We start from the raw sequence: 10,639 nt of genomic DNA on the forward strand, positions 1-10,639 counted from the left end.
GTCCAGACAAATCCAAAAGGAGAGCGATCCTTCACGGGAGTCGTGTCCGGATGCTGCCCCCTAGTGGCGGATCGGCGCGCACACACGTAAGACCGGAACAAGTCAAGCTGCCTCTGACGTCATCAACCACACGCGCAAGTGTTCCTGTCTCGCGCCACCAGGTGGCGCTTGGACCGTTCGTGACGCGTCCTCTCCTTGACCCCGAACATCAGCCTGAAGCCGAAACCTCTGAAGCGACCGTAGACATAAAAGGATAAGACGGCACTCGGTCCGGTACTGATAATAAACCGTCTCACATCATCCGCCAAAGCCAATTTTAGCCTTGACCTTGTCGTGCACAAAATCTATTACGCATCGCCGCAGCTTGAAGCGGGTTTCTTTCGAACCTGTGCCGACACACGCAGGAACGCGCTGATATCGCAGAACGCGTCCCCTGATCAGATAAAGGGGGCCGTGCGTCCTGCGCCTCAGGTGAGTTTTACGTCCTCTGGCATCCTTACAGGTAAACAGCGGATTGATTTCATTTCCACCAAAAGCCAAGAGCTAAAGAACAACGACGACTTCCTGTTTGCATTCTGTCCACTCCAGCAAAGAGACACGGACATCACGTGATCGATCCAAACATCACGTGATCGAGCTCGGTTCGTGTCCGGGGACAATGCTGCGGCTCTCCGGTCCACGCGCGTCAACGGAATCCCGGAGTGCGTCATCGCACGTCTGTTGTCTCAAACGCGACCTGCCATTGGTCGGAGTCTGGAAATCTCCCCGCCCACCTCCCGCCCTTGCACGGAAACCTTTCTCTGACGTCACGGGCACGCTGGATGTGATATATAAGGGGAGCCGAGACGCGCGCGGAGGGACTGTTCCTCAGCTGGGAGACACCTGGAGACGCCCCGGACAGGTAAGAGACATTCAGCGTGACGTCACGGATGACTTCAATGCGGAAGCAGCTTTTTTTTTTTTTTCATATTAATAATCTAGACTTCTAATCACTTCTTAAAGAATCGATCTGAAGTCATTTTCCAAGATGTATTTTATGCGATTTAAATCGTGATGAGCAATCTGAGCGTAAATCAAAGTGCATGACGTCACCGCCCTCGTTTGTTGGCCCCTGGTCTGAAAATCAAACCCACCTTCCAGGTATGTGCAGCTGGTCACATTTTACAGTTAAGAGAACAGTTCATGGTTTTAATTTATAATAGCAATAAATTCTACATTTTCCTAAGCATTGTGTGTGTGTGTGGGGGGGGGGGGGGGGGGGGATCTCTCCTGAAACCCCCGCATTCACTTTGATTGAACTGATTTACGCTCGCCTGACTTTGGTTGAAGATAAATTTAGATTGTTACTTCCTGTTTTATCAGCCTCCAGATGAACTCGCAGCAGGATTCACTGGGACCTTATTTTATAGTCTGACCATCTAATGTGATTTACAACACGAGCGCGCCTTCAGTGTGTGTGTGTGTGTGTGTGTGTGTTTGTGTGTGTGGGGGGGGGGTGGAGGCCCCGCCGCCTCCTCCACCCCCAACTGTGAATCGACACGCCGACAGTCCGATGACTGACTGATCCCCGAACCGGACTTTCGACCTGCACGCCAATCCAGCGGGCTAAGGGACGATACTGTGCAGGAACCCGAGCTAACGGTTTTCACGTCTCCTTCAGTCTTGCAGCCATGACTTGCGTACACCCCCAGCACGGATCTCTGCACCCCCAGCACGGATCTCTGCACCCCCAGCACGGATCTCAGCACCCCCAGCACGGATCTCAGCACCCCCAGCACGGATCTCAGCCCTGTGAGATCACCTTCGGCGGCTCGGAGCTTCAGGGCGCAGACTTCTTCTCCCGCCTGGCCGGCGACGCGAGCAGCCCGCCGGACCGGCTCCCTGCGCCGTCCCTGCCGAGCGCCGACTGCCTGGGGGGCGTCGGGCAGGGCGGCTCCGATGCCTATTCCTGCCAGTTCACTGCAGGCCCTGCACACATCGCCCCATCGCCCGGCCGGGACGCCCCCATCACAATGGACGACCTCCAGGTCTACGGTTGCTGCCCCGGAGCGTTCACGCTGACGTTCCCAGATGAGGCCAATTCCCCGGCGGGGTCAGATTATTTTGGCAGCCCCACATCAGCCTCGTCTCCTTCGACGCCTGGGTTCCACAGCCAGCTGGTATCTAACTGGGATTCAGCCTTCGGACCGTTCTCGCCCAGTCCAGGGTACTGGGCCGCAGAGGAGACCTCGGCGCCGCCTGCGTCCTCCTTCTTCACTTTTAGCTCCGGGTCTGCGGAGGACATGTCTCTTTTGGGTCAACAGGATCCTTTCCCTTTGAGCCACGATCACCCGACTGCGTTTGACTTCCCGGCAGTAGCGATGGAGCAGACGTGCAGCCTGGATGGCACCGAGCGGCAGGGCGGGGGCTTATCGGGCGGGGGCTTATCGCCCCGGTTGAAAAGTCCCGGTGGAAACGAGGGCCGCTGCGCCGTCTGTGGCGACGATGCCTCCTGTCAACACTACGGTGTTCGCACTTGCGAAGGATGCAAAGGCTTTTTCAAGGTAGGACGGCGCCGTTCTCTGAAGCGAATGAAAGCATTTCGGGAGACGTGCACTAAACGCAGTCTGGATGGAGTCATCGGGACTTTTTCCCTTCGCAGCGTACGGTGCAAAAGAATTCCAAGTATGTCTGCCTTGCAAACAAGGACTGTCTGGTGGACAAGAGGAGGCGGAATCGGTGCCAGTTCTGCCGTTTCCAGAAATGCCTGGCTGTCGGCATGGTGAGGGAGGGTGAGTGCGACGCAAGCGCGGATCCCCCCCCCCCCCCCCCGGTGGCTGAAGCGGAACTAAACTCTCACCATTTGTCTAGTTGTGAGAACGGACACGCTGAAAGGACGACGAGGACGTCTGCCGTCCAAGCCCAAAGTCGTCCCGGACGTCGCAGCAGCTGTGTCGGCGGTGAGCCTGATGGCTTCCCTTGTGAGGGCCCACATCGGTTCGAACCCGGGTATTGGAAAACTGGATTACTCCAAGGTAAAAAGTACCCAAAGACCTCTTCGGGGAAATGTGGTTGCCCCCTTTGGCGTCCGCTAGAACTTCCTTGTCATCTGTGTTTTCAGTTTGAGGAGACAAACGTCAGTGTGACCCAAAAAGAGGACGCCGGGGACGTCGGACTGTTTTACGACCTCCTCACGGCCTCCTTGGAGGCCATCGAGAAGTGGGCGAGGGACATCCCGGGTTTTTCGGAGTTCTGCTCCGAGGACCAGGAGCTGCTGCTGGAATCTGCGTTCATCGAACTCTTCATCCTGCGCCTTGCATATCGGTGAGTGCCGCGGAGTTCGTCTTCCTCTAGACCCGCGGCTTCTGTCGCCTCGGATAAAACCAACAGAACAATGTCCCCCCCCCCCCCACACTCCTTCCAAAGTTCCAATCCCGAAATGGACAAAGTCGTCTTTTGCAACGGGGCCGTGCTTCACAAAACGCAGTGCGTCCCGAGCTTTGGGGACTGGATCCACTCCATCCTGAAGTTCTCTCAAGCCCTGCATCGCATGAAGCTGGACGTCTCCTCCGTCTCCTGCCTGGCGGCCTTAGTCGTGATCACCGGTAAGAACTTCAGTCTTTTAATATCACTTAATGCAACCGGACCCCCCCCCCCCCCCAAAAAAAAACAAACTGGAGGACAGTCTGCATGAAGACTCCGGTTTCACCGGAGTGGACGGTACATGCTGCGGTGACACGACTGACAAAACAGGTGGAGGACAAAATGCAACACGAGCTTGCGTCCAGCGGACAGACGGCTTTAGACCGTAGCGGGCTGAACGTAGCCACGACGCAGGCTGGCAAGCCGCGGAACGCGTCTTCATTTTAGCTAGTCTTTCGCTTTTGTTCGTGGTAATGCAGCAAGCAATGACACAAAACGTAGCGTGCAAAAATAATAATGCGTAGCGTGCACAAATAATAATGCGTAGCGTGCACAAATAATAATGCGTAGCGTGCAAAAAAAGAAAAGGAGCAGAGAGAGGAAAATACTTGGCCTCTCTCCGTCTTGCAGCATAAGAATTATAACGCCCTTCATAATTATGTTCACCGTCTGTTTCGTACAATGTAAATATTATCTGTTTATACTTGTATTTAACTCTTTGAGTGCCATTTATTTTTTATAACCCCAAACATTCACTGAAATCTGCCTCTCTTTTAACGGCTAATACCTCCGGAAGGAAAAGTGGTGGGAACACGCGTTCTTTTTCCTGATGAAAGACGAGACTTTAATCTTTCATTTGGTAGGTTCATTTCTTTCCATAGTCATAGTAAGGAATATTCTGTGGGGCTTGGAAAACCGGGGAAAATGGGGGACGCTGCACACAGCTTAGCTGAAAATGGCTGGCACTCAATGAGTTAAATTGCAAAAATATTTAAACAACATTTTAAATTACTTTCCAAAGAGTTCCATTGTTTCACACCAGCCACTGACACACACATATGTGTGTTTGAAATCATAAATGTGTTTAATATTGTGCAAGCCTTCGAGCTCTAAAATGCCTCCTGTGTTCCTCTGCAGACCGACACGGGCTTAAAGATCCGGGACACGTGGAGACCCTGCAGAACCAGCTCATCACCTGCTTGAAAGATCATGTTTCCGGCTGCGGCTCCGACTCCCTGCAGCCGAATTACTTGTCCAAACTTCTCGGGAAGCTGCCCGAGCTCAGGAGTCTGTGCACCCAAGGCCTGCAGAGAATCTTTTACCTAAAATTACAGAACATCGTTCCTCCTCCCGAGATCGTGGAGAAGCTCTTCATGGACACGCTTCCGTTTTGAGCATGAGAAGGTGGGGAGGAGGGGTGGAAGGGGGGGGGGGTTGACGATCGGCTGCGCTTTCGAAACCTTTCCTAAGTGAATGGAAATAGTAGCCGCATCATTTCAAGGATTCAAAATGCAGAACAAGAGAAGCACTCGGAGAACGCAGACCTCCGCCAAGCAGCTCGTTCCCCTCCTAATCGGATCCGCATGCTGATCCACATGCTGATGTTTGAATCCATAAATGGGTTTTAATGTTACAATCTAATATTTTTCCAGTCCTCATTCTGGATCAGACCCAGAAGACGTTTTCCATGCTTCCCCTTTACGACTGTGATTTTTGGTGAGTGAATTAAATGCATATTTTACAAGACATGATTATTATTATTTATTCATTTTAAAGCCTCCATTATAAGTAAATGGGGGGGGGGAATCCAGATTTGTTTGTATCCAAACGGGAATCCGGATCGCTCTCAAACTTTAATGGGATCTAAGTTAGACCAAGAAAATTATCTTAAATATATATATTTCAATCTCATGTTTATCTGGTATTATGTCTGTATTTATAACATATTACCTTTTTAAAAGCGAATATCTTTAAATTTATGACATAGCGCAGGGGTGTCAAGCTCATTTTCTCCAAGGGCCACATTAGCTTTATGTTTGCCCTCCAAAGACCAAATGTAAACCATCACACAGTAAAAAATGTAACTAAACGTACATGTAAGCCGACCTGTAGAGCTGTCCAGTGCTGATCCTGAGCGCCATATGTAGCCGGCTACATTTGGCGACATTCCACACAAAGCCTTTGATTATTTGGTTAAACGAGTTGTTTATATATTTAGACAATATTAAAAGCTTTTTAAATGAGCTCCACCAGATTAAAACAACAAAATCATCCTGCACGTAAACTTCGTTCTGAGGAGTCACAGCTCATCCTTGCAGATGGTGACAGGGCAGTAAAGGGCCAATCAGAACACTTCCATTGATAGCCGCGACTAAAATAGACCGCCATCACATGAAATCAATAACGCCACTTAGATAACGACAGTGTGCTGGCTGGCGTCTCGCACACTGGGGATCTGCCTGATCCAACGCGGCTCATAGAACAGATTGGAACAAGTGCTGCCATCTAGCGGCCGCTAAATGACAGTTCATGCATCCACACAGCTGCCTTTCGCGTCTGGAATAAAAACCGATAAATCACTTCAAAAGTAAAGTTCGTGTTCAACAAATATATATATTTTTTAAATAGACCCCCTCCATAGGGTTTCATCTCGTATATAACTGTCCCATCCGAAGACAATGTATGGATAGTATTTTATGGACAGAAATGTGCAGATTACGAAAACACCAATCATGTCAACCAGTTCCATAATAAACCACTCAGATTACCGGTATTTTAAAAGAACTTTAATATGCCTAATTAAAAAAAATCGGGACATCCTTAAAATGAAGCATCGCAAGGCCTTGGAGACATTTTGCAGGCTTTCTACTTGGTGTTGGGACTGCTCTCCGGCCTGCAGACAAACATGACAAAAGACAATTGGGTCAAAACAGCTAAACAACAATGTAATAAGAAGATATCCACAAACTAGAACAGCACTCGGAGCGCAGACCTCCGCCGAGCAGCTCAATCCCCTCAATTAAGTTTACACCGTCCACATGCTGATCTGGATCAACACCAAAAAGCCTCCAAATCGTTCTTGGCATCTTTATACCCCATCCATGAAAATTAAAAGTGAATCAGAGTTTGTGTATTTTGACTCATTTTTGAATCCGTAACTTGAGTTTTAATGTTTTTTTTTTTTTTCCTAACGTCGTTCTGGATCAGACCCAGATGAAATTCGATGGCGAGGAAGACTTACAAGGTCTTCGTGCCCATGTTCGCGCCCCACACAAACGGAACGGCATCATCGTCGGCGTCTGAAAGACAAACCACGCCGTTACCTTTAGACACGTTCAAGGAGCAAAACGAGGAGAGAGAGAGAACATTCGGACAGAAATGCTTCGACGAAAGCCGAAGCTACCTTCGTCCCAGTCCTCAGTCATGTTCGGGTTCCGCCAGGTACTGACTGGGACAAGCGACGCCCGGAACCGACTTAAATCGCCCCCTGTCGACAGAAACATCGTCTCAGAAACACGAAGCGCGCGTCGGCGGGGCTCTTCGCTGTGACGAGAGACCCGTCTTACGGTCTTGGCGGTCCACAGACGGTCGGTACTCGCAGGTCTCGGTGTGGCGAGGCAGCTCGTGTTTGGGGATCAGGTGCCGGGCATTGAAGGGGCAGGTCTTCAGCTCCTTGGCAAGTTTCGGGTGATTCTGCAGCAGGAAGAGAAAGCGAGCAGTGAGGGGCGTTCTCCCGGGTAACCCGGTCAGGTTGTTCCAACAGGAACCGAAGTTCTGGAGAGCTCAAATCACAGAAGGGGCTAAACTAACAGCGAAACTTAAAGTAAAGTACACATTACTGCGGTGATTCCTTATAAATCCTCAAGGCTCACCTGACGGCACTTGATGATGTGATATGGGAAGCGGCTGACCCGGATCTGGTGGCTCTTGTCAAAGGGGCACTGCACAAGTTTGTTCGGGTCGATGTTTCCTTTCTCGTCTTTAAAAAAGGTGACGAGAACAAACGGAAACATTTGACTGATTAGTGTGAAACGGAGCCGGCGGCGGCGGCGTAGCACAGCCTTACCGGTCTCCTCTTCCGGGTCGACGCTCGCAGCCGGAGATCCAGCTCCGGCAGCCCTGCGTGGACTGCACGTGGTTCCGTATCTGAAGTTTTTTGCCATTGTAGGGGGGAGATCTGCTGAAGAAAGACAAAATGCACAAGGTCAGGGGGGTCATTTAAGAGAATCCAAGCGGGACTGGAACGAGACGATTGGTTTTTTTGGGGGGTTTATAACCTTTATAACCAACAAGGTTGGTCGCAGCGTCAGCAGGTTAGCCACAAAGCGTTGGATTTAAACGCCAGTGTCGCGATTCATTCCTATATCCTTCAATAAATGAATTATTTTACCGTCAGTAGCTCTTTGTGTTGTTTTTGTTGCTTTATAGAAGGAAATCGCCCAAAAGAACCAAATAAACTTCAAGACGTTTCACCTCATCCGAGATCATTCTAATGTCGGAGCAGAGACCACCAGGACAAAAAGACTCCTCAGGAGTCATTCAAAAGGGTCCTTGCACCGGCAACCAAGTGTGGCTGGGGGGGGGGGGTTGTGGATTTGGGGGACAAAGGTCTGTCTCTGGGTGTCGCCAGGTTTTAAGCATGCTGGACGCGTTTCTTTTCACTAAACGTTGTTTTTGTTGGTCAAACTGTTTCTGGTGGAAACAGCTGACGGTAACATCAGAACGGAAAAAGGCTGAAACAATTGTTTATTATTTTTTCCTGATGGAAGGAGAGACTTTTTCCTCCTTCACGGGATCGGTTCGGTATCACACATTCCGTGCGTCTTTTAATAATGCTCGGAACCGGCCGGCGGCGCGGGGCTCCGATCGGAAAACGTCCGGCAGTGAACGAGTTAAGAGAATAAATTCATCTAATTGGAGAGAAAAACTCCCAAAACAAAAAGCTTTAAATTTTGCCTCACCGTTTGTGGAAGCTTTCGCAGAAGTTTTTAAAACACGTCCCAAATCGATAAAGACCTTCGTTACAGTCCAACAACGAAGTTGTTGCTCTAAGCCGCTTCTCCAACAGCAGACGGGAGCGTCAGTCACGTGACTCCACTCAAGCGGTGATTGGTTGGCTCCAGCCTCCAAACCAATCTTTAGTCCCGCCCCATTCAAGCCGTCTACCTTGATCCTGATCAAGGTAGATTCTTTTTTTTTTTTTATTCCTTAAACATGGAAAAAAAACTTGAGCAATTGGATTCACATTGACATTCTAATTTTAAAAGTTATTCACAAAAACACTTTCAATAATGACCAATAATAAAAAACAAAATCACTCTGTTGTGAAAAACTTACCCCGATTTCACCTGGATCTGTTCCCTCGGGTATTAAAGATAGAACTAGGGAATACGGGGCGACACGTAGAACGGGAGCGCCTGAAAACGCTGACGAAACGGAGACGACGTTCCAGCAGAGACCCCAAATAGGCAGGAGCTGATCGGTGATCAGGTGAGATGTGTAACAGGTGCGTCTCGGTCAGTTCAACTATGCCTCCGCTATGCAGCTGGGCGGGGGGGGGGGGAGGGGTAATCAAAACGTAAGATTTATTCCGGACCTCATTCTGGATCAGATCCAGAAGACATTTTGCATGATGGTTCATATCGGACCCCTTTAGGACTGGGATTATTGGTGAGTCAATTTAATGCAGATTTTACAAGATATGATTTCATTTTTTTTGGGGGGGGGGGGGGGGGGGTGTCACATTATAAGTAGCAAATGGGAAAATCCGGATCCAATCCAGATGACATTCGGCCGTGGGATAGAGCCCCTCCCCCCTACATGACCGTGTCAAATTCCAGAAACATCGGTCAATAAATATCAACCGAGATGTTGAGGAGCACATTTTGAGGCTCCATTGACTACAATGTTAAAGATTTTAAAGCGATCCAGAATCCAGGATCTCTTCTGGATCATCCCCAAAATGTAATCGACTGTTCCTAACGTAACCTAATGTTATTTTATAACATGTATTATTTTTTTGTGTGGATAAATTAGCAAAATAGCAAATTATGAACAACAAACTTTTAAACTGAACAACAAAGTATTAGTATTTCCAAAAATATAGGGTCCTTACTTAGATATTATATTGAAAGAGTAAGTCATTGAATACATTTAGGAATTAGTAGTAGAAGCAAATAAAAATAAAATCAACACAGACCAGTTCACTGCAAGGACACTTTATCAGAAGCAATAAATATTCACATCTAAATTCTCTATTCTTTCAATACACATAATAAATACACAAAGAAAAAAAATGGATCAATGAGTGCACTGACAAAGTTTGTTGGGCTTTAATTTCATATCACGATATCTCATTCTCACACCTTCAATCAGAAATAATAAGGAAAGAAAAAGAAGCCAACGCTCCTCCTCTCTTCCCTGTCCCTCTTTTATATGTACAAACTGGTACTTAGTGGCACTCACATGCATACACCTGAATACAGACTGGGAGTAGCTCATCCCATAGTTATAAGAAGCCTATGTATATAATATAGTATGTACATTCTGGTTTATACAGTACAATCTAAATCTTCAATAAATGCAGATATATTCATGCAAAAAAAAAAAAACACCACCAAAAAAAAAAAGGCCATCTCCACAGCTCCTTAAACCCCTTTCACAGACTCAGATCTTCACCAGGAGCTCACCCCAAAAGCATTTCTACTTTGTCTATAATCATATGGTCTCTAAAAATCGTAGCATTTTCACTTGGTAATTAATGACGCTGAGGGTGAACGCATCAGTGCTCAAAATTCCAACCTCGAAAAACGCCGTAGCAAAAAAAAAAAAAAAGAACAGGGGGCAAAGCTCACACAAATGCAGCAGTTTGCACCCGGCGGCTATTTTACATTCGGGACTCTTGGTAGCTTCAGACGAGAGGCCGTCGGCGCGATGCCACAGCATCCGAAAACGTAACGAGAGATTTACAAACGTGGCAAATGAGGGCAGATTTGAGGAAGGCCATTTTTTAAAGACGTGCAAAAATCACAAAACAGCATGTAAAAGAAGACATGGCTGTCAACTTTGATGTCCCTACCGCTAGCATTAGCATTCCGAGTCTAGTCAGTATCTTGTTCGGCAGCCTGTATGTCTCGCTGTCTCTCCCTCTCTGTCATTGTCTCTCTGTCTTTGTCTCTCTCTCCCCTTCTCAACCCAGCCCGTCCAGACAGATGATCCTGAGGTTCTGTCCAAGGTT

At 48.3% G+C, this 10,639-nt stretch overlaps 2 protein-coding genes across 2 annotated transcripts; one reads left to right on the forward strand and one right to left on the reverse strand.

The window, feature by feature from the left end:
* Positions 1-883: 883 nt before the first annotated feature.
* On the forward strand, positions 884-5,148 carry LOC137900029 (probable nuclear hormone receptor HR38). Its single transcript, XM_068744073.1, has 7 exons — positions 884-901; positions 1,661-2,543; positions 2,642-2,771; positions 2,851-3,014; positions 3,101-3,303; positions 3,406-3,584; positions 4,540-5,148. Exons 2-7 carry the CDS (start codon positions 1,671-1,673, stop codon positions 4,794-4,796), a joined length of 1,806 nt encoding a protein of 601 aa, XP_068600174.1. The 5' UTR covers positions 884-901; positions 1,661-1,670; the 3' UTR covers positions 4,797-5,148.
* Positions 5,149-6,267: 1,119 nt separating this feature from the next.
* Positions 6,268-7,735, reverse strand: LOC137898866 (gametocyte-specific factor 1-like). Its single transcript, XM_068742922.1, has 6 exons — positions 7,469-7,735; positions 7,275-7,372; positions 6,969-7,095; positions 6,806-6,889; positions 6,644-6,701; positions 6,268-6,295 (listed from the first exon to the last, which is right to left on the reverse strand). Exons 1-6 carry the CDS (start codon positions 7,563-7,565, stop codon positions 6,268-6,270), a joined length of 492 nt encoding a protein of 163 aa, XP_068599023.1. The 5' UTR covers positions 7,566-7,735.
* Positions 7,736-10,639: the final 2,904 nt, after the last annotated feature.

The sequence above is a fragment of the Brachionichthys hirsutus genome, chromosome 2, assembly GCF_040956055.1.
Source record: "Brachionichthys hirsutus isolate HB-005 chromosome 2, CSIRO-AGI_Bhir_v1, whole genome shotgun sequence".
Classification (NCBI taxonomy): Eukaryota; Metazoa; Chordata; class Actinopteri; order Lophiiformes; family Brachionichthyidae; genus Brachionichthys; species Brachionichthys hirsutus.

Coding starts and splice junctions, on each gene's coding strand:
- LOC137900029 (XM_068744073.1), top strand. CDS start 1,671: ATGACTTGCGTACACCCCCAGCACGGATCTCTGCACCCCCAGCACGGA. Junction 2,544..2,641: donor GATGCAAAGGCTTTTTCAAG/GTAGGACGGCGC, acceptor TTCCCTTCGCAG/CGTACGGTGCAAAAGAATTC. Junction 3,304..3,405: donor ATCCTGCGCCTTGCATATCG/GTGAGTGCCGCG, acceptor CTCCTTCCAAAG/TTCCAATCCCGAAATGGACA.
- LOC137898866 (XM_068742922.1), bottom strand. CDS start 7,565: ATGGCAAAAAACTTCAGATACGGAACCACGTGCAGTCCACGCAGGGCT. Junction 7,096..7,274: donor ACATCATCAAGTGCCGTCAG/GTGAGCCTTGAG, acceptor TTCCTGCTGCAG/AATCACCCGAAACTTGCCAA. Junction 6,702..6,805: donor GACTGAGGACTGGGACGAAG/GTAGCTTCGGCT, acceptor TTTGTCTTTCAG/ACGCCGACGATGATGCCGTT.